The following is a 27,364-nucleotide window of genomic DNA, read 5'->3' as shown; positions in this document are numbered from 1 at the left end:
CCATGGCCCCCATGGGCATCCGCCTGTCCCCGCTGGGGGTGGCCGTCTTCTTCCTGCTGGGGCTCGGCGTGCTCTACCACCTCTACTCGGGCTTCCTGGCCGGCCGCTTCAGCCTCTTCGGCCTGGGCGGGGAGCCGTCCGGCGGGGCGGCGGAGCCCGCGGCCGCGGCCGACGGAGGCACGGTGGACCTGCGCGAGATGCTGGCCGTGTCCGTGCTGGCGGCCGTGCGCGGTGGCGACGAGGTGAGGCGCGTCCGCGAGAGCAACGTCCTCCACGAGAAGTCCAAGGGGAAGACGCGCGAGGGCGCCGAGGACAAGATGACCAGCGGCGACGTGCTGTCCAACCGCAAGATGTTCTACCTGCTCAAGACCGCCTTCCCCAGCGTGCAGGTGGGCAGCCCACGGGGCGGCCCGCCCGCGCCCGGCCCGGCCCGTCGCCCCCAGCCCGGCCCACCCCAGCTCCCGTTTGGCACGCGTGCACGTGGACTCCCAGAAGTTCACGTGCGCAATGTCGTGCACACGGTTCCCGGGATGGCTGGGTGAGGTGGCAGGTAGTCCGATTCACGTCCGGCCTCTTCAGGCCTCTTCTCCCTGCTCGTGGACCTGAACTGTGGGTGGGCTGTGATGCAGACCCTGGAGCACTGATAAAGTGAATGACACCCATGTCTCAGGCACTTAGTTCTCCAAATGGAAGGGTTGGGCCAGAACCCTACTGGATTTCCTGCCCACAGCGGTCGTGCTTGTTGCATTGCTGATAGTATTTCAGAGCAAAGGAACGAAGGGGGGGTGGGGGGAAGGGGGCTACTACTTCCCTGGGTTTGTACAGGGACCCTTGATTCAAGCATCTGCATAGATGGTTCACAGCAACTTCATGTCAGCTGTGTATCCATGCACTTGATGAAAGATTCATAGGGAGGCCAGAAAATGAGAGTTGAATAAGCTTGTTTGTTTGTTTGAATAGGTTTCTTTTAACACTTTTAGAATTCATCTTTCTATTGGAACTGCTCTCCCCTACCACCCCCCCCCCCCTTTTTTTTTCTTTTCTCAGACAGGGTTTCTCTAGGTATCACAAGCTGACCTGAAACTCACGGTGTAGTCGAGCCTGGAGTTGAACTCCTCTTGTCTTAGTCTTAGCCTCCTGATTTCTGGTTTTACAGGTATCTGTCACCATCATCAAATAATGGTGATTTTTAATTTATTGTAGTTTCAGAGGAAGCATTCAACATAATGATGCAGTGTCTTTTAAATGTTTGTAACACAGAACAGTAGGTTTTGGCTACTAGACAGAAAAGTTGTTTCCATTGGAATTTTTATTAGATGAACAGTGATAATGAAACCCCGGTTTCGTTGAAGGGAGTCTCACCTTTTGCTTTTGCTCTTGGAAGAATTAGTGTTGTCATGGTAGAATTTCATATCAGATTTAACTCTTTGTAATCTCATATTACTGCTTTTCTTTTCTCTCCCTCTCTGCCTTCGTCCCATTCATTTCTTTTGTCTTCCACTCTCTTTGAAACATTGGACGTCACCTTATATAAACTGCTGGAGACCAGATGTAATTCACATTAATAGAATCTTCTTTCAAATGCTTTCTCAAGCAAACACAGAATATTCCCACTTTTTCTTTTACTCTACCCTGCTTTTTTTAAAAAAATGTTTTTATTTATTTATTTGAGAGTGATAGGCAGAGAAAGAGATAGAGAGAGAGAGAAAATGCGCACGCCAGGGCCTCCAGCCACTGCAAACGAACTCCAGACGTGTGCACCCACTTGTGCATCTGACTAACGTGGGTCCTGAGGAGTCAAGCCTCGAAACACGGTTCTTAGGCTTCACAGACAAGCGCTTAACCACTAAGCCATCTCTCTAACCCCTACCCTGCTTTTTTCATGGCAAATAATAGTTGCCTTTGTTTGTATCGAGATGCAAGGTGAGCGTATAAGATATCTTTTTTTTCTTAAAAAATACTTTTTTATTTTATTTATTTGGAAAAAGAGAATGAGAATGGGCTTCCAGAGCGTCTAGCTGCTGCAAACAAACTCCAGATACATGTGTCTCTTTGTGCATCTAGTTACTCGGGTACTGGGGAATTGAACCCAGGTCATTGGGCCTTACAGGCAAGTTCCTGAACTGCTGAGCCATCTCTCCAGCCCTAAAATATATTTCTTCCCAAAAGAACATGTGCTTCTCCGAGAGTTGATGGAAGAAATGATAGTTTCAGGAATGTTGATATATGACAGTACCCTAATAACCACATACTGAATGTATTATATCTGCCCTGATACTGGCTATATTTGACTTCATTTGATTCTTAGAACAACTTTAAGAAAAATTTTACTCACACCGTTTTACAGATGTCAGTCAGTGTCAGGACACTTGACAGCTATGTGAATATTATTGTCCTGAACTTGAATAAAGTTAAGTCACTTGCCTAGACAGCTTTAACTTCTTGGTTTTCTGTAAAATCAGAATAAGTAGTCATCGGTAATCAGTGGAGACGTAAGTACTGCAGGCACAAAATAAAAGAGCAGGCACAAGAAATGCATATGGCAGAATTACAGTGGCAGAGATTAAAAAGGAAGCCTGGTCTAGAGGCTTGAGTCTATATGCTGAGTTTTAGGCACTTAGAGATGAATGAAGCCAATTAGGAGACTGTATGTGAGAGAAAAAGACCAGAACTCAAGTAATGGGGAAAGTAATGCTTTGCTTAATTTCACTAGCTAATTTTCCTTAGTCCTTAACTAGTAGCAAACTGAGAATTAAACTTTTTAATGTCATTGTTAATTTATCTGTAGAACGAGGAATGTTAAATAAATTGTAGCTTCCATTTTGCAAGTAAAGAAGTTGAGATTTGAAAAGGCTAAATAATTTGTCAAGGTTTCACATCTAGAAAATAAAATTAGGATTTCTAATTGTGTATTTGAGAGTCATATGCTGAAGGTAGATTTGCTACCAAACAGGTTATATCCTGTCTAATACTGGATATATGCAGTATAGGTGATGCAATAGCACTGTACTCTTAACCACAATATTGCAAGTGAATGGAAGGACTCATAGTGTGTGTGGAGAATAGTGTGGAGGGAACAAAAGGAGAACAGTTAGGAGGACTTTTTAGGTGAGAGATGGTGTGTTTTGAATTGGAGCTGTGGTTGTAGGGAAGATAGGACAAATAATGAAAGAATATTTAGAAATGCTTTAGAAAATGACTGTTCTGGACTGGAGAGATGGCTTAGTGGTTAAGACATTTGCCTTAGGACCCAGGTTTGATTCCCCACTACCCAAGTAAGGTCAGATGCATCAGGAAGCGCATGTATCTGGAGTTCGTTTGCAGTGGCCAGATGCCCAGGCGTGCCCTTTCTCTCTCTCTCTCACTTCTTTCTCTCTCAAATAAATAATAAAATCTTAAAAAGATCCTTAAGTGACTGTTCTTTCTAAATTTATTTTTAATTTTTTAAATATTTATTTATTTACAAGGAGGAAGCGAATGGTCTCCTGACACTACAAATGAACTCGATGTATGTTCTGCTTTATGCATCTGGCTTTACATGGATACTGAGTGTGTGGTAAATCAGTCTGCGTAGTATGTGTAAGGCCCTGGGTTTGAGAGGCTTAAGCACCAAAAATAAAAAATAAGAAGCTGGGCATGGTGGTACACACTTTTAATTCCAGCACTTGGGAGGCAGAGGTAGAGGTAGGATCACCATGAGTTCAAGGCCAGCTTGGGACTACAGACTGAGTTCCACGTCAGCTTGGGCTATAGTGATGCCCTTCCTCAAAACAAAAATAAAACAAGGCCTGTCTACATTTATAGCTTTCACAGTTGAGGTTTTATTGCTGGTTAAAGGGTATGCATATGTGTGACAGGTTAGAGAGGTAGGAATATAATTGCCATTTTACAGTTAATAAATCCCTTTGCTGTTTCCAAGGGAAGATGACAAGGAAGTTGCCTATATGAGGTTGAAACGCAGAAGCATGTCTACTTTAGAAATAAATTTGAGTCATCAGTGTTGCAGTGTTAATTGAAACTGGTGTGGACAGAATTTTCTAGGGAGAAAATATAAGGAAGAAGAGAAGATCAAAGCCTAGGGCAAAAGGTAATAAAAGATGAAGAGTCATTTAATACTAGCCTTTATGTAATGCTTACTCTGTATTAAAGGCTATATTGAATTTATTTTACTTTTTATTTCTATAATTTTTCATAAAAGACTTAACACCTGCTTCTTCTACCATTGAGCTTAAGGAAGTTGCCTTATGTGTTATATTGGACTAAGAAGATACTATAGGTCTTTTTTTATTTCCAGAGTTGACATACAAACTTTCTCCCCCCCCCCCCCCCGTCTCTCTCTATCTATCTATTCATCCATCCCTATGGTTTTTTTCTTCTTTTTTATTGACAAGTTACATAATTACAGACAGTAAACCATGGTAATTACCCACTACCACGTTCCCATTTGCAACTACACTCTCCATCTTATCTCCTCCCTCTCTCAATCAGTCCCTCTTTTATTTTGTTGTCATCATCTTTTCCTCCTATTATGATGGTCTTCTGTAAGTAATGTCAGGCACTGTGAGGTCATGGATATCCAGGCCATTTTGTGTCTGGAAGAGTGCATTGTAAGGAGTCCTACCCTTCTTTTTGTTCTTCTCACCACCTCTTCTGCAATGAACTCTGAGCCTTGGAAAGTGTGATAGAGATGTTTCATTGCTGAGCACTCCTCTGTCACTTCTTCTCAGTGCTATGGTGCCTTTTGAGTCATCCCATAGGTCACCACTATCTGAGAAGAGAAGCTTCTCTTACCAAAAAATGAGAATAGCATTAATACATGGGTATGAACATTAAGAAAAGTACTTACCATGCAGTTTGGTGAGCATAGTATATACATTTCAGCAAGCATTACACCCCTAGGACTCATGACTTTCCCTGTCATAGGTTTTCAGTATCAGGCATATATTCCCTGTAGATCAGGCCCCCAATCGAATCAGACAATGGTTGGTTTCCCCCATAACAGATGCCACTATTGCACCCTTTGGCTCATTTGGCCTTGCTGGCCAAACTTAAGGGTTGTAATGTCTACTGTTTATCTCCACTGGTGACTCCCCTCTCACCCATGGAGCTGCATGCAGTGTAGTTTTTTCCAGCTTTCTTTCAGCTGGTCTACACATAGGAGGTTTTCAGCTCAGCTCCAGCAGGATTTCTCAGTGACTTTTCATCCCTATCATGTGGAGTCTTCAGCAATATGGTCTCTGTAGGTCTTTTTTATACAGTATTTTTGTTGTTGTTTTGTTTGTTTCCAAGGTTGTGTCTCATAACCAAGTTGACCTGGAACTCACTCTGTGGTCCCAGGCTGTTCACAGACTGATAGCAGTCCTCCTATCTCTGCCTCCCCAGTGCTGGAGTTAAAGGCATGTGCCACGATGCCCAGATTTATAGTAGTTATTTCTAAGATCTGAGAAATGAGCACATGTCCGACTGTTTCATGAATATGTTTGAGGGAAGAGTTGTGGTAATATGTTAAAGAGCTTGGAGTAGAGGCTGAAAAATGGCTCAGCGGTTAAGGCATTTGACTGCCAAACCTAACCACCCGAGTTAGATTCCCCAGTACCCACATAAAGTCAGGTGCACAAAGTGGCACATGCATCTGGAGTTTGTTTTCAGTGGCTAGAGTCCCTGACATGCCTATACTCTCTCTGTCTCTTGGTGTTTGCAAATAAACAAACATTTTTTTTTTTGAAGATAGTAGTAGAATCAGCCATTTTTAGATTTTGAAAATACTGTTCTCCAAAGAAACAACTGATAAGAGATCTGTTATGAAAAATCTGCTCATAGGATGCTGATATGTCCCATAGATTTTAGCCTGCAAGTTACAGGTGCAGGCTTGTTGGTGGTGTGGCTCAGCTCAAATCCAAAGGCCAAGAAACCATGGAGCCTGTCAGAGGATGGGAGAGGACTCATGACACAGTTCAGGTAGTCATGCAGAAAGGGAAAATTCCCTTCCCATTTTCTTCTATTTAGGCTTCCAAAGCCTACTACCCCAACTGCTAATTTCATCCAAAAACATCTTCACAGACACATATAGAAATGATGTTTACCCAAATATTTGATACCATCTCATCCATTATAATTGACATGTGAAGTTAGCCACCACATTTACTGTGTGAAAGTTACATATCCAAAACTAAATTATTACATAGTGATTTTTGTAGAAATGCAGTAGATAGTTGGTCCCTCATAAAGGCATTAACCAAAAGTCCCTTCATCCCCATACTGAACTACCACACTAATAACATCACTTGTTTAGACTGTGAGGCTATTTCTGCATGTATGCACTTTGAGAAATTGTGCTCCAGTTGTTCCAAATAGATAAGTTAACATGCTAACATGCAGAACACTCGACTCTCACTTTGTCTCAACACTTGTGATATTTGAGTCACCCTCATGGTCATGGCCATTTGAAAAGAGAAGCTTCTGTAGCCAAAGGTGAGAACTGCATTAATATACGGGCAGAAACATAAGTATTTAGAGGACAGTTTGGTGGGCATATATATCCATTTAGCTAAACAATCATAGTAGTTTCCCCCTTAGGGCTTAAGAGCTTTTCCAGCCATAGGCTTTTGATTAGGCTTTTAGTACTAGGCAGGAATTCCCTCTTGTGTAGCAGGAGCACCCCTCTAGTCCAATGTGTTCCCCATAATGGACTTGCCACCATTCCACCAGTTGGTACATTTGGCCTGGCTGGTCAGCCCTAAAGCTTGTAGAATCCACTGCTGGTTAAGACCATTTATAACTTTTTCCTTCAACAGGCTGCATAGGTCTTTCTAGCATCATGACTGCTTGATTTCTCAGTTCAGTCATGTGAAGCCTTAAGCAATAGGGTCTTACCATCTAGTTCTGATGGGCAACCAAGAGCCTTGGGACTAATCTGTAATGTTTTGGGGGCATCAGGGACTTTTCCTGACCAACAGCTTTACAGAAGGTATCCCACCCCTTGCACTGAAAGTTTTCTAATAACAATCTATGGCTTATGGATACAACATTATCTACCTCCACTAGGTAGTTCTGTCCAAATTCTCTTTTTTAACATATATACTATTTTGTAGCAAATAATTAAGTTACATTTAGGCTTATTCATAAATTTTAAATTTTGATTAATTCTCCTACTTCCTCTCTTCCATCTCTTCACCTTAGACCATTCCCCTTCTCATCTTCACCTTAGACCATTCCCCTTCTCAGTATTCTGCCCATCTACTTACATATCTACTAAGCCTCCTTCTTAAGCCCTCTCTTCCCTCCCTCATAATTTCTTTCTAGTTTCCTGTTGGCTACTAATGACTTTTATTCCAATTCACATACAATGCAAACATTTGAAGCTAGGATCTACACATGAGAGGAACATGCAGCATTTGACTTTCTGAACCTGAGCTATCTCATTTAGTATATAATCTGTTCCAGATGCATCCATTTCCCTGAAAATTTCATAATTTCAGTTTTCTGTACAGCTCAATAAAACTGTTGAGTAAAGGTACCACATCTTCATTATCCATTCATCAGTTAAAAGTCATTATAGGTTGGTTCAATTTCCTTGCTATTGTGAGTAGAGAAGCAATAAACATGGAAGAGCAAGTATCTCTGTGGTAATGAGTAGAGTCCTTAGGGTATATACCAAGGAGTAGTATAGCTAGGTCATATGGTGAATCTATTTTTAGCTGTTTCAGGAGCCTACACACTGATTTCCACAGTGGCTATACCAGTTTACATTCCCACAAACAAGGGAGAGAGGGGTTCCTGTTTTCCCACACATTCCCCAGCAATTATTGTCATTTGATTTCTTGACATTAGCCATTCTGACAAGAGTGAGATTGAATCTCATACTACTTTTAACTTGCTTTTCCCCGATGGCTAAGGATGTAGCTGTTTTTGGATGTTTATTGGCCATTTGTATTTCTTCTTTTGAAAACACTATTCAGTTCTATAGCCCATCTTTTTAAATTGGGTTGTTTGATTACTTATGTAGTTTTTGAGTTCATTATAAATCCTAGATATTAGTCCTCTGTCAGATGTATAGCTGGCATTGATTTTCTCTGTAAGCTGCCTCTTTACTCAATTCCTACTGTCCTACTGTCCTTTGCTGTATAAAAGTATTCTAATTTCATGATGTTCCAATGGTTGGTTAGTTATCTCAACTCCCTGAGCAACTGGGGTTGTATTGAGAAAGTCATTGCCTATGCCCATATGTTGAAGTGTTACCCCTACTTTTTCTTCTAGCAGCTTCAGTTTTATATATTAAGGCCTAGGATTTATTAGGACTTGATTCTTGTTCGTGGAGAGAGGTGTGGATCCTTGTTCATTTTTCTACATATAGATATCCAGTTTTCCCAGCAATATTTGTTAAAGAGGCTGTCTTTTTTCCAGTGAATATTTTTAGCATTTTGTGTAGGTCTGGTAGAATTCACCAGTGAATCCATTTAGACCTGGACTTTTTTCATTTGGGAGTTTTTTACTGTTTGAACTCACTGCTTGTTATAGTTTATCACATCTTGCTTTAATTTTGATTGATCATATATACCTAGAAATTCATGTATTTCTTTTACAGTTTCAAATTAGTGGAGTATATGTTTTTAAGATATGTTCTCATGGTTTTCTAGATTTTACTGGTATCTGTTGTAATAGTCCCCCTTTAAAAAAATATATGTTTATATACTTATATAGAGAAAGAGAGTATGGGCACATCAGGGCCTCCAGCCATTGCAAATGAACTCCAGGTACATGTGCCACTCTGTGCAGCTGGCTTTATATAAGTATTGGGAAATCAAACCCAGAGCCATCATGCTTTGAAAGCAAGCATCTTTAACCATTGAGTCAGCATGTTTCCAAACCCCCATTTCATTTCTAATTTTATTAATTTAGTTTTCTCTCTTTGGTCAGTTTTGCTAAGGAATTATTAATCTTGTTTATTCTTTCCAAGAACCAACTTTTTTTCCTTAATTCTCTGTAATTTTTGGTTTCTATTTCATTAATTTTTACCCTGATCTTTTAAAAAAAATATTTATTGAGAGAGGAAGAGGCACATGGGGGGTGATGAGCATGCCAGGGCCTCCAGCCACTACAGACAGATACATGTGCCCTCTTCTACATCTTGCATTTGGCTTACACTGGGGAATCACAGGCAAAAACCTTAACTGCTAAGCCATTTCCCCAGCCCCTACCCGGATCTTTGTTATTTCATTACATCTGCTGGGTTTTGGTTTGGCTTATTCTTTTTCCAAGGCTTTAAGGTATAGCATTAAGTTTCATTATAATGTGGTGAGTATGGTTCTTTTCTGATCTTGTCTGTTTGGTGTTCTAAATGTCTCCTTTAGCTGTATTGATTTCTCTTTCCCTATTTGGAGAAATTTATTTTCTGCTACTTAATTGAAAATACCTTCTATGCCTTTGTATTGAAATTCTTCTTTGTTTGATCTCTTCATAGTGTCCCAAATATCTTAAAATTCCCACTCATACCTTACTATTTTATCTTACTCTTTGTTGAAATGTTCTAGATTTTCCACCTTATCTTCAAGTTCAGCTATTTGTCTTCTCCTTGATTTATTCTTTTGGTGAGACTTCCTACAGTTTTTTTTTAATGTTTTGTTTACTTATTTAATTTTGGCATACGTGCACTCAGGTGTTACCTTCAAGAATACATTCCTCAGCTTCCTTGTTCAGCATTTTTTCTGTGTTAGTATTAAGAATTGAACTGAGGCCAGGCGTGGTGGCGCACGCCTTTAATCCCAGCACTCAGGAGGCAGAGGTAGGAGGATTGCCATGAGTTCGAGGCCACGCTGAGATTCCATAGTGAATTCCAGGTCAGCCTGGGCTGGAGTGAGACCTGCCTCCAAATACAAATAATAATAATAATAATAATAGAACTGGGGTTTGTGAGGCAGGCGTGTCACCCACTGAAATATCACTCCAGCCATTCTACAGAGGATTTTAAAAAAAATTTATTTACTGTGTTTTTCATTTCCAGTGTTTAGTTTGAACTCTGGATGTTGGTGCTTGCTGGCTGTTGGTTTTCTCTCTCTGCTATTGTTGTATGGAAGTCAGCCAGCTTCTTCCACCATAATGGGGCTTCCTCCGATATCTGTAAACCTGAGCACTAGAATTGTAGGCAGGCCACAGTCCAGGCTCGGCATTTACCTAGATGCTGAGGATCTAAAGGAAGCATTTACACTTGCATGTAAATGCTTGTGGACTGAGCCATCTCTATAGCCCATAGCATGATTATCTTTTGTGAGCCATCAGTCAACTTTAAGTAGCACACTGTTTACATACTTACTCTCTCTGTTTTGAATTTTGACTGTACTTGAATTCTTTGTCTTGATTGACCAACAAACTAAACTTTGATATTAGATTGGAAAGTATTTAAAGATAAAATGTTACTGGAATTTTTATAACATTTTAAAATTTTACAATGATTGCCTTAAAATAAGGATTTATGCCTGGTGTGGTGGAATATTTCTTTAATCACAACATTCTGGAGGCAGGGGTAGAAGGATCTCTGTGAGTTACAGGCCAGCCAAAGACTACAGAGTGAGTTCTAATCCCAGGTGAGCCTGGGCTAGAGTGAGACTACCTCAAAAAACAAAACAAAAAAAACAACAAAAAAAGAGATTTATTTAGTAATAACTTATGAGAATTTTTGTTCTGTTTTTCTTCTGTGCTGTATTAAATAGTCATGTTTTTCTCATTTTTAACTCATTTTTTTCTGGTGTAGATAAATACTGAGGAACATGTGGATGCAACTGATAAGGAAGTTATCCAATGGAATCGTAAGATTCCCGAGGATATCCTGAAGGAAATAACTACCCCTAAAGAGGTACCAGCAGAAAGTGTTACTGTTTGGATTGACCCCCTTGATGCTACACAGGAATATACAGGTATTCAACATTAGTCTCAAAGTTCAGATTATCATTTTATGTTAGAGCCCAGACCAAAGCCTGCAGCATATAATATGGTGGCAGACACTTTGCAAAACCAAGAACATTTTCAAATTTTTAAGAAGCTTATTAGATCTTAAGATTAGAGATTAACATAGGATGTTACCAAAACATTTGAACTGGGTCCATGACTCTTAACTTTTGTCCCAATTCCATATTCCTCTAGTGACATTGGATCACTCAGAATCAGTACGTATTGATTTTTTATTACAGTAGCAATTTTGAACAGTAACAGCAGCAACATACCTATTGGACATTTGTAACTAAGGAAAGTTATTTACTTTAGGATGTTGGGAAATCAACTTTTTTATTTTTAAATTTCATATTCAAAATAGTAAGTACTAGGTACCCAGAAAATAGGAAATACCCAGTCAAGTCAAAATCATGCCTTTCCCGCCCCCACAGATATGCCTGTACATTATTTTTGCCTAACTCAACCTTTATTTTTGTGGAGCCTTTTTCAGGCTTATTTTTTACATGGAGGTATCTTCTTCCTGCTATTTCTCTCTTTGTTATATATGTTAAAGTTAGTAAGTTTGTCCTACTTAATGATGAGCTCTCTGAATATGGGAGCTTCTATCTTTCCCTTTAGTATCTGATATTTTATATTCTGTTCTTAAATCATAATCAGTACTTGGCAGATAGATAACTAACTGTATGGAGATCAGGGAAAAGTCACATGGTTTATACACTTAATAATATCTGAAGTTATAAAAACAGTACTTTGCATGAATAGATAGTAGGAATACAGAATATTGAATTTGTTTGCAAAAAGTTTTTCCTAAAATGAATTGACTTACACAAATAATATTATAGAAAACATCCCTTGTACAATGACTGCTTTAAACATCTAATTTTGATATTTAAATTTAATTCTAAGATTAGAAATTATTTTATCTGAGCCTATAATTTTAATATGTAGGACTGAGGAGAAAAAAAAACATGAGACCACAAAACAGAGGAAGGAGGGGAGTCCACAGGTTTGAAGCCAGAGAATTGGGGTCAAGAAAGGTGGGGAATAAAGAAATAGGAACATCATCAAATTACTTTATGTTCATATATTAAAGTTTTCAATAAAGTAAGGTACTTTAATTTATCCCTAAAGGTGGGTAATTAATTATTATTTTTATTATACAGATGAGAAAATATAGTTATGTAATTTGCCCAAGAGATGGAGCTAATAAAATGATGGCCAGGCCCAATAACCCCAATAACCTGCTTTTACATGCTGAGTTTCCAACTACTCTTTGGCCCTCAGCCCTTGACTCTGTTTGCTTGGGGGGGGGGGGGATTTTTATCTTTAAAAGATATCTCAGCCGGGCGTGGTGGCCTACGCCTTTAATCCCAGCACTCGGGAGGCAGAGGTAGGATCGCTGCGAGTTCGAGGCCACCCTGAGACTCCATAGTGAATTCCAGGTCAGCCTGGACCAGAGTGAAACCCTACCTCGAAAAAAACCTTTAAAAAAAAAAGATATCTCATGTTTATAAATTTTTATGAAATAAAGTACAATATTGTATCCTGAGATTAAGCACAGTACTTTGACAATTGTATGTGTTTTTTCTTACAGAAGATCTTCGAAAGTATGTCACTACCATGGTGTGTGTAGCTGTAAATGGTAAACCTGTCCTAGGAGTCATACATAAGCCGTTTTCTGAATATACAGGTATGAAATGTATAAACACTTTCAAAAGTTGATGTTATTGAACTGCTTGTCATATACTTCACTGTTAGGCTAGAATCTCAACTGTAGCTCTGTAGTGATTGAAATATATTCCTTACCTTTGCATATTACTTCACTTGATAGAGTGATGATATTATGATGGTCATCTAAAATATTAAACAATAGATGACATGGCTTCCTAACAGGGTGGAACTTGTTAAACAAAACAGGGTGATTCTTAGCATACTGGGGGATCGTTTTGGGTACATACTTGGCCTAGAAGCTAAAGTGACCACTCTGTTTCTTTCATTGTATTGGTGGGAGTGAGACCTGGGGCTCTTACACTGGTCCTTAACTAAGATAAAATGTACAGCTATTCTAGTCAAATCTGCTGCTGTGTAGAGCTTGATACTATGGTAAAGAACAGTGCCACCTCCTCATCCAAGATGCAGGAGTAGATGTCATGGTGAAAGTCTCTAAGTAACCTAGATGTTCTTTAGACTCTTGGTTTTCCACTTTCTGGGAGTGAGAAGGTATGGAAGGCCGTATCAAGGAACATCACATTCAGCACAGGTAACATCTTCCCTGAAGCCTAGCTTATGCCAGTCGATCCAAAGACGATATTTTTGGTATCACTGTGTATATTATACAGTAGCTAGGTCAGGGAAACTGACTGTGGTCTTTCAAGGTCATAGTGATGGTATAGGCAGTGGTCATAGGTTTACCATGACAGCACATGTTATCATTGGTAGAGATGTAGCTGATATAAGCAACCTATTCTGACTTTCTGAGGGAACTGTTCTGCTTTTAATTGGTTAATACCTATCAACACACAAGGCATAGATGGTGGCCTTTCACCTCCACCATTCTGTAGGTTGTCCAGGTTCTTTTTTTTAATGCTTTGTTTTGGTTTTTGAAGTACAGTCTCACTCCAGCCCAGGCTTAGGTAGAACTCACTCTGTAGTTTCAGGCTGGCCTCAAACTCAGCAATCCTCCTACTTCTGCTTCCTAATTGCTGCGATTAAAGGCCTCTGCCATCATGCCTGGTGTGACAAGGTTCTTGATGGCATAGTATCTAATATTATCAGTATTGGAAACAGCCATCATTACCATGGATAGTGGGTTACATAGTATTATTATTAAATTCTTATTTCACTGTGCATTTGTTTCTTAGGGCTCCTTTACTTAAAAACTATAAACTCTGTCCTAAACAAGAGTAATGTAGTTTCTCATAGTTCTAAAGTCAAGGTATTGGCTAAGTTGTTTTCCCTTTTAAGTCTTGCTATAGAACTATCCTTATATGGTTTTCTCTGTTTCTGGTAGTTTGCCAATACCGTGCAGTATTCCTTAACTTGCAAACCATCATCATTCCAGTCTGTCTCCATTACCATGTAGCTGCCTTCTCCCTGTGTGTTTGTCTGTCTGCTGTGTCTTGCAGTGCATCAGTTATACTGGATTCCCAGATCTGTTGCCATATGTGTAACTACTTCTTAAATAACTGTTTTGTTGTTGCAGTGGCCTTGTTTCCAAGGAATAACAGATTCTGAAGAGTAGCTGGGGAGTAGGCTTTCCTCATGTTGTTTTCTCTTGGGTGTTGGAGGGAGGAGTGTATACAGTTTATCCTATCACAATCTGGGAAATTAGCATATGTTTCAGATGTGAATACAGAATAGATCCTGAAATTAGGGTGTCCTTGGAAGGAACAAAGATATATGTGAGCTAGTACAGTGTGAAGGCAGAGGCAGAGATTAGAATGGAACTTTGAATCCACCAAGGCTTGCCACCAGGCAAGCATGGGAAGGCTTCTCCTTCAGAACCTCCAGAAGGAACCATCCCTGCCAGTACCTGAACTTCTAACTGTAAGATGGTAACTGCTTGTAAGACACAGTTTATGATCATTTCTTTTTTTTTTTTTTTTTTTTGTTTTTTGTTTTTTGTTTTTCAAGGTAGGGTCTCACTCTAGCTCATGCTAACCTGGAATTCACTATGTAGTCTCAGGGTGGCCTCGAACTCACAGCAGTCCTCCTACCTCTGCCTCCCGAGTGCTGGGATTAAAGGCGTGCGCCACCACGCCCGGCAATTTCTTATGGTATCCCAGGAAATAGATTCACCTGATGTCTTATAGCTGTCATTAATGAAACAAGGTAATTTTTTTTTTTTTTTTTTTACCAAAGTTGTTTATTTCATTTGCCAGATAATAGTGGATTCCTAATTCTGTTGTTGGCAGCAGTTAAAATGAAGCTGATTAGAATTCTTTCCTTTTTCCTTTTTTTTTTTTTTTTTTTTTTGTTTGTTTTACAAGGTCTTTCTAGGCTGATCTGGAATTTACTATGTAGTTCCAGAATGTCCTTGAACTCACCATGATCATCGTCCTCTGCCTCTCTCCTGAATGCTGGAATTAAGGCCTGTTCCACCATACACAGCTCTGATTACAATTCTTAGCACTTGATTGCATTTGATTATTTGAACTTGAAATCCTTAGAAACATGAAACACTTGACTAGTATTTTAGTGACTTAAAGAATACTATATTCAGTACTTAGAAAGTAGCGGCTATTGGAAATAAGGTATGTCATAACCACTTTTTTCTTACTGGGTTTCTGTTTGATAATGTTGTGCTTTTCTTTATTATTTTTTGTTTTTTATTTTTTAGATAAGGCTTGCTTAGGATGGCCTGAAACTTGCACTGCAGCTCAGGCTGCCGTCAGACTTCCAATCTTCAAAGCCCTCCTTGCCCTCCTGCCTCAGCCTTCAAATGCTGGGGATTACAGAATTACTGGGCTTTTCTTTTATCAGAACAAACTCATTTTGTAGCTGCTGTTTTACCTTCCCACTACTGTCATTCATTGCATCATCTGTTGTAATTTAAAAATGTTTCTGTGTAAATGTTACATATGTATGATATATCTAACATGAAGTATATTTTAAAATACTGAACTAGTGATTGTTAATCTAAAATTACTCACAAAGTATATACTGAAATGTTACTTTATTCTGTTACACAATCCTGACCCCTACAGATAGAGCATTGTAAGTTCACTTCTTAGTAAAACAGCATTTGAAAATATTTGTGCAGGAAAAAGAATTTAGAAAATTTAGGGATTTTTTTTCCATCATTTCCATCTTCATTAAAAAAAAAAACTTTTATTATAAATAATTACAGACATTATTATAAATGCTTATATCCTTCATCCATATTTGACAATTGGTATTATAAGTTACTTTTATCTCAATGTACTTTAGAGACAAAGTTACAAGTAGCATATTACTCCTTTATAGTTAGTTATACGTCTCTAAAAACTAGAACATTTGTCTGCATAAGAATAGTCTTAACATAATAAATTAACCATTATTTCATCATGATAGTGAGTATTGTTATTCTTCAATTGCTCTTGAAGTATATTCACAACTGGCCCCTAAGAATCGGGCTCAAGTCAAGTGGCAAGCATTTCTTGTGGCTATTAGGTTATGTTAAATTCTATTAATTGGGGACAGGCTTCTAACACTTTTTATTTCAGCATATTTATTTACAGAAGAGACCAAGACATTATCTTCTAATATAAAGTGCTTATGGGCTGGCTCACGAGTGTTTGGAAGTTTAAAACACTTTTTTCTATAACCTTAATATTTGAAAGAGTACTTGAGTAGTTACAGTCTTTGGTTTGCTATGTTTTAGCGGGACCATGCTTTCTGTTCAGACCAAAGGGAAGAATCAGTTTTCTTTCTCCAGCTTATGCTGGTTCCATATATCCTTGGTTTATGAGTGCTTCTTCATGAGGCAGTTATTTTCTCTCTCTGTATCTCTTCTTGTAAGAATGTCAACCTTGGACTTAAGGCCCACACTACTATGATCTCAACTAATTACATTTGCAGATACCCTCTGTACAAGTGAGCTCATATTCTAGAGATGCCAGGTGAAATGAATTTTGGTAGGTCATTGTTAATCTATTATAAACCTTTTTTCATGACTAGCTTGCAGAAACTTTTGAACTGGTTGTGTATCAATGTGTGTGTTGAATTTTGTTGGCAAAAGGGCTTTTATTTTTCAATTTTAATTTTCTTTGTAATTGGTTTGGTCTTTCTCTCTGGTGTAAGAGCTTTACCTTTAAATCTGTTGAAACATCCATGGTATGTCTTGCAATTGGTACATTCTAGGTAAGATTTTTACCAGTGGTTAAGGAGATCCCTATCAGGGAAGGGGACATGATGTCCAGTGGATAGGAGAGAAGAGAAACAGTAAAGGGTGTTCCCTTGAGAGGGAAGATCAGAGAATTTGGATTGCAGAAACCTCCCTTTGTGGAATTTCTTCAGCTTTAACATCATGATGTCACATTTTCTTAGCATTAGAACTGAGTTCCAGTGTAATCTATGTCCTTTCTAGCTGTGATGACCCTGGCTGCAAGCAGTGGCTTTTTGCCACACTCCAGTTGAAGAAAATGCTCTCTTCCCAATGAGCCTCTTGGGAAAGGCACTAGAACATGTATTGGTCTATTGCCCGAGTTAGAGTTGGGAGAGAAGCTATATCTGTGGTTAAGAGTGATGTTTTATTATAGTCAGGAATAGAATAGTATCGTGGCATGTCATATACCCAATTGACTAAGTCAAGGAAAAGCTATGACCTGAAAGTGCCTGTTTCCTTAGGATCTGCATAGGAAATGAGGAAGGGACAATCCATAAGATTTTTTTTATAAATTTAATCCAGTTAAGGGGAAATTCTTCCCTAGCTGAGGGGGGGGGGGGAGGATTGTCAGTTTATGCTCAAGAAGGGGTAAGATCTCTGAGCCCTTAAATCCAGAAGTTGTATTAGTCTGAGAAATTGAGGTCTCTACCATTTAATAATGAGATATTCAAAGAAATATGTGGCCACTCTGAGACTACATAGTGAATTCCATGTCATCCTGGACTACAGCAAGACTTAACTTGAAAAACCAAAAAAATAAGTAAAAAAAAGTAAATCATTCATTTTAGCCATATAAACATTAACCTGACTGATTGATAGCATTGTCTTACTCTGGGTAAGACCTAATTTGCCCACTTCTATATCTTAGAAAATATTTTTAAATATTTTATTAATAATTTGAGAAAGAAAGAGAAAGAGGCAGAAAGAAAGTGAGAGAGAGAGAGAGATTGAGATTGAGATTGGGCATGCCAGGGCCTCCAGCCACTGCAAACGAATTCCAGAAGGATGCATCTTTGTGCATCTGGCTTACATGGGTCCTGGGTAATGGAACCAGGGTCTTTAGGCTTCACAGGCAAATGTCTTAAACGCTAAGCCTTTTATCCCAGCCCTTAAAAATATTTTTATTTGTTTATTCATTTAGAGAGAATGGGCATATCAAAACTCTCAACACTGCAAATGAACTCCAGATGTGTGCTTCACTTTGTGTGTCTGCCTTTAAAGTGGGTATTGGGGAATCAAATCCTGGCCAGCAGGCTTTTCACGAAAGCACCTACTTTGTTTCTTATTTTTTGTTTGTGTGTGGGGTGGGGTAGAGTCTCACTGTATCCCAGGTTGACCTGACACCGTGTAGTCCCAGGCTGGCCTGAAACTCACAGCAATCCTCCTACCTCTCTGCCTTCTGAGTGCTGGGATTAAAGGTATGCACCACCATGCCCAGTGCAGGAAAGCATCTTTAACCACTGAGTCATCTCCCCAGCCCCAGTTCATGATCTGATAGTGGCAGACTCTCTGGTGACTTAATGTCTATTTCCCTTTGCTTGCCTGCCTTCTGGCACCATATTGAGTTCTCCAAGCTCTTGGTACTACTATGAGGCTTCTGTTACAGTGGCCACATTGAGATTAGCTCTAGCACATTCCCCATTGTCTTCAGTCTTTATTTCCTTGATGTCTTATCCATGTGTATTTGTAGCTCTTTTGTGTTTCCTGCTTTACAAAGAGATTTCATGGGGGTTTGCATGTGCTTTTCTTGTGGCTATGTATGGTTTTTAGAAGGAGTCTGCCACCCTTGGTGAACTCAAGAACCCACACTTCTCTCTACCTCTCTTCTTCCCCTCTCCCTCCTTCTCTCTTTCTTTCTCTCTCTTTCTATATATGGGAATTATCTACTGATGCAGCTGCTTTTGTTGCTAGCAGTGGAGGTCTGTATTTTATCCCATAGTGAGGAAATGTTAGAACAACATCTAACTGGGATAATTCTGGGTAAATTTGCTTTCTTTCATTGTTTGGTCCATAGTGAAGAATATTTCCAAACTAAAACATACATTTCAAACTATCTCAAAGAGGCCCCCCCCTTCTTCAAATTCTATTGCTTTTTTTGAAATCTAAGGCTTTTTCACTTTTTGTTTCTTTTTCTGTAGTGATAAATTCAGTTGCTGACTCAAGATTTGTGTATGTTTTCATGTCTGTGGTATACATGCATGCTTTGTGTGGGGGTGGGCGTGTGTGGAAGCCAAAGGTTATCATCAGGTATCTTCTTGCTTTCTATTTTATTTTTTGAAGCCGAACTTCTTGCTGAATTTAGGATTCACTGATTGTGTTAGGCTAGCAGCTAGCCAGTGAGCCCCAGGGATCATCTTGTCACTACCTCCCCACTGCTGGGATTATAGGTGTTCTGCATTGCGCTGGTCTTTTCCATAGGTGCTGAGAACCTGAACTCGGGTCACACTTGATCAGCAGCAGTTTGCCCACAGAACTATCTCCCTGGCCCTGCATTGGTGTTCTTACACAAAATATTTAAATATCGTTCTAACCGTGAAGAAGTAGGATCTTAATAAACTTTGTTTGAATATATGCCTGTTTTATGTAAGAAACTTAAAATACTATTGTACTTAGAATAAGGCAGCCTATTTTCAAGTCAGGCGTGGTGGTGTGTGCGTTTAGTCCCAGCAGTAGGGAGGCAAAAACAGGAGGATTACCATGAGTTCAAGGCCATCCTGAAACTACACAGTGAATTCCAGGTCATCTTGTGTTAGAACAAGACCCTACCTCAAAAAGAAAATGAAAATTAAAAGAATAAGCAAATCTGTTTGGGGAAATACTCAATTGATTCTGCAGTAGAGGTGATTTTTTTTTTAAATTACAGTTCTGAAGAGTAAAATTTGGGCTCAATATAAAGTGGAGTGAACATACTGGATTTTAAGTTTTGAAACTTCATTGCTATTAATGGGTATTATTTTTTGCTTTTCAGCTTGGGCAATGGTAGATGGTGGTTCAAATGTGAAAGCCCGCTCTTCCTACAATGAGAAGACCCCAAGGATCATTGTGTCTCGTTCCCATTCAGGGATGGTCAAGCAGGTTGCCCTTCAGACATTTGGAAACCAGACTACAATTATTCCAGCTGGTGGTGCTGGTATGTTCCTCCTCCTGTGTTTTCAAAGAGCGTTCCCATCATGGACAAGGCAGGCTGGACAGTGAATTGTTTGCCCCATGCTTGGGAAGAAAGTAAGAAGGAGTATTTTACTTCCAGAGCAAGCTCAAAATCCTATTAATAATCTTTAGTGTAATATCTCAGTGCCATTACCCTTGTCAAAATAATCTCCTAAAAATGATTCCTTACTCAAAAACTACAAAAGACGTCTTCCCTTGGTATTGTTGTACCACCAGTGCTTGCTTTTTATATAACCTGACTTCAAAACAGTTGTCCTATAAGCTTAATAGTGGAATATAAGAGAAAAGAGGAAAGATGAAGCCCTTGAGATACTTCCTATGGCAGAAGATACCAGGCATCATCCTAGGTATAATTAGAGTAGCTACGAACCCAGGTGTCCCTTGTAATGCCCTTCAATTTGCACATTTGGCATAAGCAAGAAGTTTGGTATCCACCCGATGTACTGTGTATTCCACACTATTGTGTTACCTGACTATGAATAGAGCCAGTGTTCTAAAAGGGATCAGTAGTAAATATTTAGACCTTGTGAGCCGCATGAAGTCTCAGACATATTATGTATGTCAACTACCTTAACTTTTTTTAATTTGTAATTTTGGGATGTGTACAAAAATTACTGTGATTTGGATTTGGTCTGAGGTGCAATTTAATGACAATAATTGCTCTTTAACACGTCAGAAATGTTTTAATTCAGTAGATAACAAATTATGGTCAGAAAACATTTATGTTGTTGTGTTTTTTTCAGCATACTAGTTATGAAAAAAGTGACAGTAATTTTTAAGCCTAATAGATTTAATTGGCCAATTTCATACATCTGCCATTTTCTTACTGGATGTGTCTTAGGTTGATTCAGAAAGGTAAATGTCTAGAATACCAGGACTGAGCTAACTGCACCCTAGGCTCCATGTCTTCTGCATTTATTTATATTTTTCTGTAAACCCTGGTGCATTACAGAAAGTCATTAAGTGTGGTAAAATTTTTTTTGTTTGTTTTATTCTTTCAAATCAGTTCTCCTTTAACGTTTAAGTAAAACATGAGTTATTTAACTGCAGTATGTCATTCCATAAAAAATGGCACATATTGAATGTGTCATCTCTGAAAACCTCACAGAAAATTTAAAATAAAAATTATTGGTCTCAAAAAACCGAGAGAGAGAGAGCGTCGGGTTGGGGGGGGGGGGAGAAAATACTGAGCTGGAGAGATGGCTCAATGGGTTATGCGCTTACCCATAAAGCCTAGTAACTGATTTGCCAGTACCCAGGTAAAGCAGGATACACAAAGTGGTGGGTGTATCTGGAGTTCATTTGCAGTGGCTGGACATTCTAGTGGGTGTCCATCCTCTTTTCTTTGTTGGGCATGGTGGCACATGCCCTTAATTCCAGCACTCAGGAGGCTGAGGTAGAAGGATTGCTATGAGTTTGAGGATAGCCTTAGACTACATTGTGAATTCAAGGTCATCTTTGGCTACAGAAAGATCCTGCCTCAAAAAAAGAAAAAAAAGAAAAAAAATAGAAATTATAGACACACTTGGTTATACTTGGGACTGTCTTAACAAATGTACTTTGCAGAATACTTTCTGGACTAGCTTAGTAAGTGTACTTTACAGTATACTTTTGTTCCACTGAGTTTGTTGTTAATATGAACACCCAATCCTATTTGTCACAACAAAGTACTCAATCAAAAATTAAAATATATGCTATGTTCTTACTTTCTTTCAGTAATTAATTCTGTGTTTATCTTTTAGGTTATAAAGTTTTAGCACTCTTGGATGTGCCTGATATGAATCAAGAAAGAGCTGATTTATATATTCATGTAACATACATCAAAAAGTGGGATATATGTGCTGGCAATGCCATTTTAAAAGCCCTTGGGGGGCATATGACCACCCTGAGTGGTGAAGAGATCAGTTACACGGGGTCTGATGGCATTGAAGGAGGACTCCTGGCTAGCATCAGAATGAACCACCAGGCTCTGGTCAGAAAGCTTCCAGATTTAGAAAAGACAGGACATAAATAAGCATAACTGATGACAGGGTGCAACTCTTCGAGAACTGAATGTGTCAGCCTGAACTGCTTCAAAGGATTGGTGGAAACTATGCATGGTTAAGGCCATCCTGAACTTTATGAAGTATTTATGAAGCATCAGAGACTTATTTTCCCTGTAACAGGATGCAAAATCAGGGGAAATAGGTTGCTTCGTTTCTCAAGTATTGTCTTTATTTTTGAGACTATTTTCGTACAGTTGTCATACACAAGGCATATGTATGTATGTGTGTGTGTGTGTGTGTATATATATATATATATATATATATATTTGTGAATTGAAATCTAGAGCTGAATCTACATTGTTAAGAGTCACCATTTTCACCCAACATCATGAATCTTCACTGTCTATATTAATACGTTCCTATAGAATTGGGTTGAAAGAAGGATTGGTTTTCTGTAGATGTGTAATGTGACTTTGCAGTTATAACTTATTGAAAATAAAGCAATTGGAATTTTTACTCCTATTCAAATGGAAAGCACAAAAAGCCTCACATCCATTATTGATATGCAACAAGTGCTCTTTTCATCTGTTAGTATTTGTATGGATTAAAACAAAATGCTTAAATTCATTTTTTTTTGAAATTTTAGTATCAGGTTTACCAGCTAGTAGAAATAGAAAATATAGAGATATGATGGACCACATTGTAATTGTAATTTTCTGTGTATGTGTTTTGTTTTGATAAAGACAAGTGTAGTCATGGCTTTAACATTTCTGTCATCCTTGCTCTTGAATTTCATTTTCCTAATGGAAGAGCATGGCTCCATCCTTTCCCTCTGATCAGCGTTTAGTCTTTTCCTGTAAGGTTTGGTTTTAGATTTGAGTATTAGTACTATGATTTTACTATATTTTTCTCATTACAGTTAAAATACTCTATAAGACACTAAGACTATAAATGATTTTGTGATAATTGAAACTTACTTGACATTACATGAACTGAACCAGTTTTACTTTTTGTTTTAGTATGTTTGTAAAAACAATTGCAGGTTTGTATATATTCTTTCATTATCAAGAATGCATATGATTGCTTTTTACTATTAATAAATTGACCTGGTAAAACCAAACTCTTAGAAGAATAACTTTTGAGATGCTCTGTAGTTGCCCTTATTCCAGTAATGAAGTTTAGTTACTTTTTGATAAAATTCTTTTTCTATTCAGTTTACAGAATCTGGTTAGAAAAAAAGATGGTGACATATTCATTGTGTTGCTACACCTAGAAGCTTGTTTTTTGAGCTGTTTTATTTAGACTGTGTGGGTTCTTTTGGTGTGATATCTAGAAACTTCACGTAAATAAGTGTTATTTCATGTGGCTTCAGTGTCCTTGTAGACTTCAGCACACTGATAGCGAGAGGTAATTTTTCATGCATTTTTTTTCTTCTTTTTTTTAAAAAAAAAAAACCCTTAAAGCAACTTTCTATTTATTAGCTAGAGGTAAAATAAACCAAAGAATGGACATTTTAGCCTAGTAGGATGTCCATACTTTAGGTTTGCAGTTACACTGTCCAAAGCCCTTGAATTTCTCACTAGCGAACTGAGTCTAGTACAAGTATCCATTCCTCACAGGCACAGATCCATCATGCCTTTATGCAGTGAAAAGGCATATAAATTGTAGAGGTTGGAACACTTAGTATTTAAAGTAGACTTGTGAGTTTTAAAACCAACTTCAAAGACCTCATATATTACTGCACAGTACAACAAAGAAAGGAAATCCTTTTCCTTGGGAGAGATGGCAAAAGCAGATGTTGTTACCAGATGCTATTACCATAGTCCTGTGACATGAACTTTTTTGTTTGTTTGTTTTTTGTAATATGTCAAAGTAGGAATGGAATGTAATTGGGATGTTCTACAGTACACCAAAACTTTATGATTGAATGGATGGAAGCAAAGCTGGTTCATATTAGCTAGCATGATTGCTTTAGTTTTCAATTTCATTAATTGGCATAACTAAGGATGTGAAAAATATGTGTTTTGTGGTAAAAATTAAGATATTGGCTGAAAGATAGATTATTTTTATAATTTGTTGGGTATAGTCTAGTTACTAATAATTTTAAAATACTTTTTAGATAGTTTGTTTTTTAAACTTTATTTGTAAGAGCCAATATACAAGGAACAATATTTATATTTATTTATTTGGGATATTATTGTGCCAAAACATACTAGCTGTGAGGTATGTAATATCTTCTAGATACTTAAAATTATTTCTAAAACATATCAAAATAATTACAGTATACTTCTAGCAACTCCTACCTTTTGAAGGCCAAGTCTTCCCTTACCTTCATTTTAGTAGAAGCAGTGATGTCACCAGCTGTGTCCCTACTCTGCCACTTTTTGTCTATCCTGTTGCCTATTACTTTGACCCATTTATGTTTACTTACTTTTGGTCTTCCTTTTTAGCCAGTATGTCCTTCTGCCTCATGTTCACACCAAATTCTTTCCTAAATATATTTTTCTTGAGATTGGCTACTAAAATCTTACAGTACAATTGAGACTCTGTTATAGTTACCAGGGAGGAAATCAGTCCTCAAGGAAACTCAGTCAACATTAGGTTTCATAGGAAGTAAAGGAAAACCACTTACAAACCTTTTACATTATCATGTCATTCAGTACTAAAAGTGTCTTTGCAATGAATTTCTTCTCACCTATATCTTAAGAATATAAACATGGAAAGTACTAAAAGAATTGAATAGACTGCTTGAGGAAGCCTGCTTTTCCCACAAGTTTTCATTCTCATATCCTCTGTTTCAGGTGAGTGCACAGGGTACAAAGTCATACTTGTCTTTAGTATTTGATTTGTCGCCTTCCCTTAATTTTAATGTTTCTTGGTCTTTAAATCAGAAATATTCAGATGATTGTGCTATACAGTGAACTAATAAATACATTTTAGTTTGTATTTTATGTAACAGTTATGTGAATTCTTCTTGTTGGCTGGGTGTTGTTTTGAGTTTTGCATATTGTATCAGGAGGTGGAACTCTAGAGCTGTGGCTGAGAAGGAAGGAAGAGGGATAAGGAAGCTCAGGGGAAGGGAAGTTGTGGGAAGATTCAAGGCAGACATCTGCCCTGGCCCTGGGATCTGGTCTCCTCTCAGATGCTGAGTTCAAAACATTGATTTTACTCAGACTATGAAGATGGTAACTATTTCTAATAGCTTAGGCATAAGTCAAATGAATGTCACTACAGAAAAGGAAATATTCACCTTTTATCTCATGGGTAGCAGTCAAAAGATGGTTTCTGGAGACAACATGACAGCTTCAAATGGGAACTATCTTGATTAGTCTAGGTGCAGTTACCTATCCTGGCTGTAGGGCCATCATTCCTGTAGAGATACAATATTTTTTTTCATTTTAGATCTTGATTGAGTTTAAGATGTATTTGATGATACCCCTATAAAATGTCTGTCTTAATAACTTGTATAAAATAAACCAAATCTTTGGTTTAATTTTTATCCTTAAAAAGTTGTGCCTTAATAATAGGGCATTGTATGTTACTAGGAGGAAAAAAAATTTAATAGATGGGTAAAGTATGAACTTTTTGCCATTACAATTTAAGTTCCTTTAATTTTTTAATATTAGAGTAAGGGAAATTCATTGAAATTAAAAAAAATTGATACAAAATTATTTTTGCATAACATAACATTTACAATTAAAGTACATTTTTAAATAAAAACTGGCATCTTGATATATATAAAATGATATGTCATCACTTGGTTTTTAATTTAATACAAGGTCAGGCTAGATGGCATTGTTATAAATTATACTTTTAAATAAATAATTTCAGTATAATAAATTTATCCATTTTCCTAATTCTCTAGTCATTTTGGCTTAAGAAAATAGCTGTTTATTCATGGTAGCATGTCAACATTTTATTAAAGAATACTGAATATTGTAACATAAATACTTTCTAATGGGGAGAAAATTGTAATTCTGATTAGCACTATTGAAGGATAATAATCAAATTTGTACTTCAAAAGCAGGTCTTGGTTTAATGAGGTGCTGTTTTTATATCAGTTATTTATCTTTTATCACATCAAAGTCTGGCAGGTGTATGTATTCTAATTTACCATTGACAAATTTTTTATTTTTATTTTATTTTTAAAGTTGAGTAGTAAATTAACTTTGTGAGAAAAATGTGTTTGTAAGTTTTCCTTTGAATAATGCAAGCTAATTTTAGAAGTTAGGATGATGAATAATACTGAAACAACTGATTTTATATTGTAATTGTGAGAATTCCCTAAGTATTACGATTAATGTGATTTGTATAAAATTGCAAAAGGAGGAAGTAGTATGTTCAATTATTGTTATTTTTTAGGATATAATACAAGTAGGACTTTTTATTCTGGAGTGACTTGTTCCTCCATATTTTTTTTAATAAGAAAGAGTGCATACTACATCATGACATCTATTAACCTAAAAACAGATTTCATCTCCAAAGGATCTGTAACCTTTGTATCATTTGTGAAGTATTATGAAAGGAATGTATCTGGGCTTTTAGTGTTCATATGCCCTCACCATCCTCTGTTGGAAGTAAGTGAAGCTGTTCTGCACTGCCCAGGCTTGCTTTCCTTCTGATAGTGTTAACCTGGAGCAGCTGTGCATTTAGATACATATGTTGGAATTTCACTGAAAGTAGGAGGTTGTTGGTTGTTTCTTGTCAGTTTTCCTGCCCCTAGGATTTTTTTTTTTTTTTTTGTCATTCTTCTGTTAAGCCATTTCTTAAATAAGTCAAAGATGAGAGCAAATGTTTTACCTGTGAATACTCCTTCCTCTGTCAAACATGGAGCCATGGAGGAGATAGGCCTTTTCCTGTTGCAAAAACATGCTATGCCATGTTTTCTTAGCATGCTGGGACTTGCTTCACCATGCCACCAGATTGGAGTGAACCCTAACTTCAACCAAATTTCACTAGGAGCTAAATTCTCCCTGTCTGGCCTCAGAACAGTGTTTGTACCATACACTGCACCACTTTAACATATGCTGTACGTAAACTACTTAGGAGGGTGGATCGTGTCTTGGTGATTTTTGTGTTTTGACCATAACCCCAACACACCTAGCTCAGTATCTTGCGCAAATTAGGTGCTCTGTGTGTGTTCAGTTAAGTAACCTAAAGGGTCACTATTTGCATTAGCATGTTTTGTGCCTCTGTTGTATAAACTGACTGTTTACTTTGCTAATATGTGTGATATCACACATGCTAAATTATTTTTTTAAATTTTGCCTTTCCTCTTAGATACTATCCCATGGCCAATTACTGTTGAAAATGTGATTGCTGCCAGTTAGATAATACTCTATCCTTAGATATACTTCACCAAATCAAATTTGAATAAATTGCTCATGTCTGAAAAATGAAA

At 37.9% G+C, this 27,364-nt stretch overlaps 1 protein-coding gene across 2 annotated transcripts; it reads left to right on the top strand.

The window, feature by feature from the left end:
• Window positions 1–27,364, top strand: Bpnt2 (3'(2'), 5'-bisphosphate nucleotidase 2). 2 transcript variants are annotated; one of them, XM_004653342.2, is made up of 5 exons: window positions 1–389; window positions 10,748–10,910; window positions 12,539–12,634; window positions 19,779–19,940; window positions 21,721–27,364. In XM_004653342.2, the coding sequence occupies exons 1-5, from the start codon at window positions 3–5 to the stop codon at window positions 21,990–21,992; spliced, it is 1,080 nt and encodes a 359-aa protein (XP_004653399.1). In that variant the 5' UTR covers window positions 1–2; the 3' UTR covers window positions 21,993–27,364. The 2 variants fall into 2 exon arrangements, with proteins under 2 accessions (XP_004653399.1, XP_044998763.1); XM_045142828.1 differs by having other exon boundaries at window positions 19,779–20,032; window positions 21,721–21,799.

This window comes from Jaculus jaculus, chromosome 2 (genome assembly GCF_020740685.1).
Source record: "Jaculus jaculus isolate mJacJac1 chromosome 2, mJacJac1.mat.Y.cur, whole genome shotgun sequence".
Lineage (NCBI taxonomy): Eukaryota > Metazoa > Chordata > Mammalia > Rodentia > Dipodidae > Jaculus > Jaculus jaculus.
This window is presented reverse-complemented; position numbering and strand designations above follow the sequence as displayed.

Excerpts from the sequence above, each read along its gene's own strand:
- Bpnt2 (XM_004653342.2), top strand. The coding sequence starts at position 3 with ATGGCCCCCATGGGCATCCGCCTGTCCCCGCTGGGGGTGGCCGTCTTC. Across the intron at positions 390-10,747 it reads CCGCCTTCCCCAGCGTGCAG|ATAAATACTGAGGAACATGT; the intron begins GTGGGCAGCCCA and ends TTTCTGGTGTAG. Across the intron at positions 10,911-12,538 it reads TGCTACACAGGAATATACAG|AAGATCTTCGAAAGTATGTC; the intron begins GTATTCAACATT and ends TTTTTCTTACAG.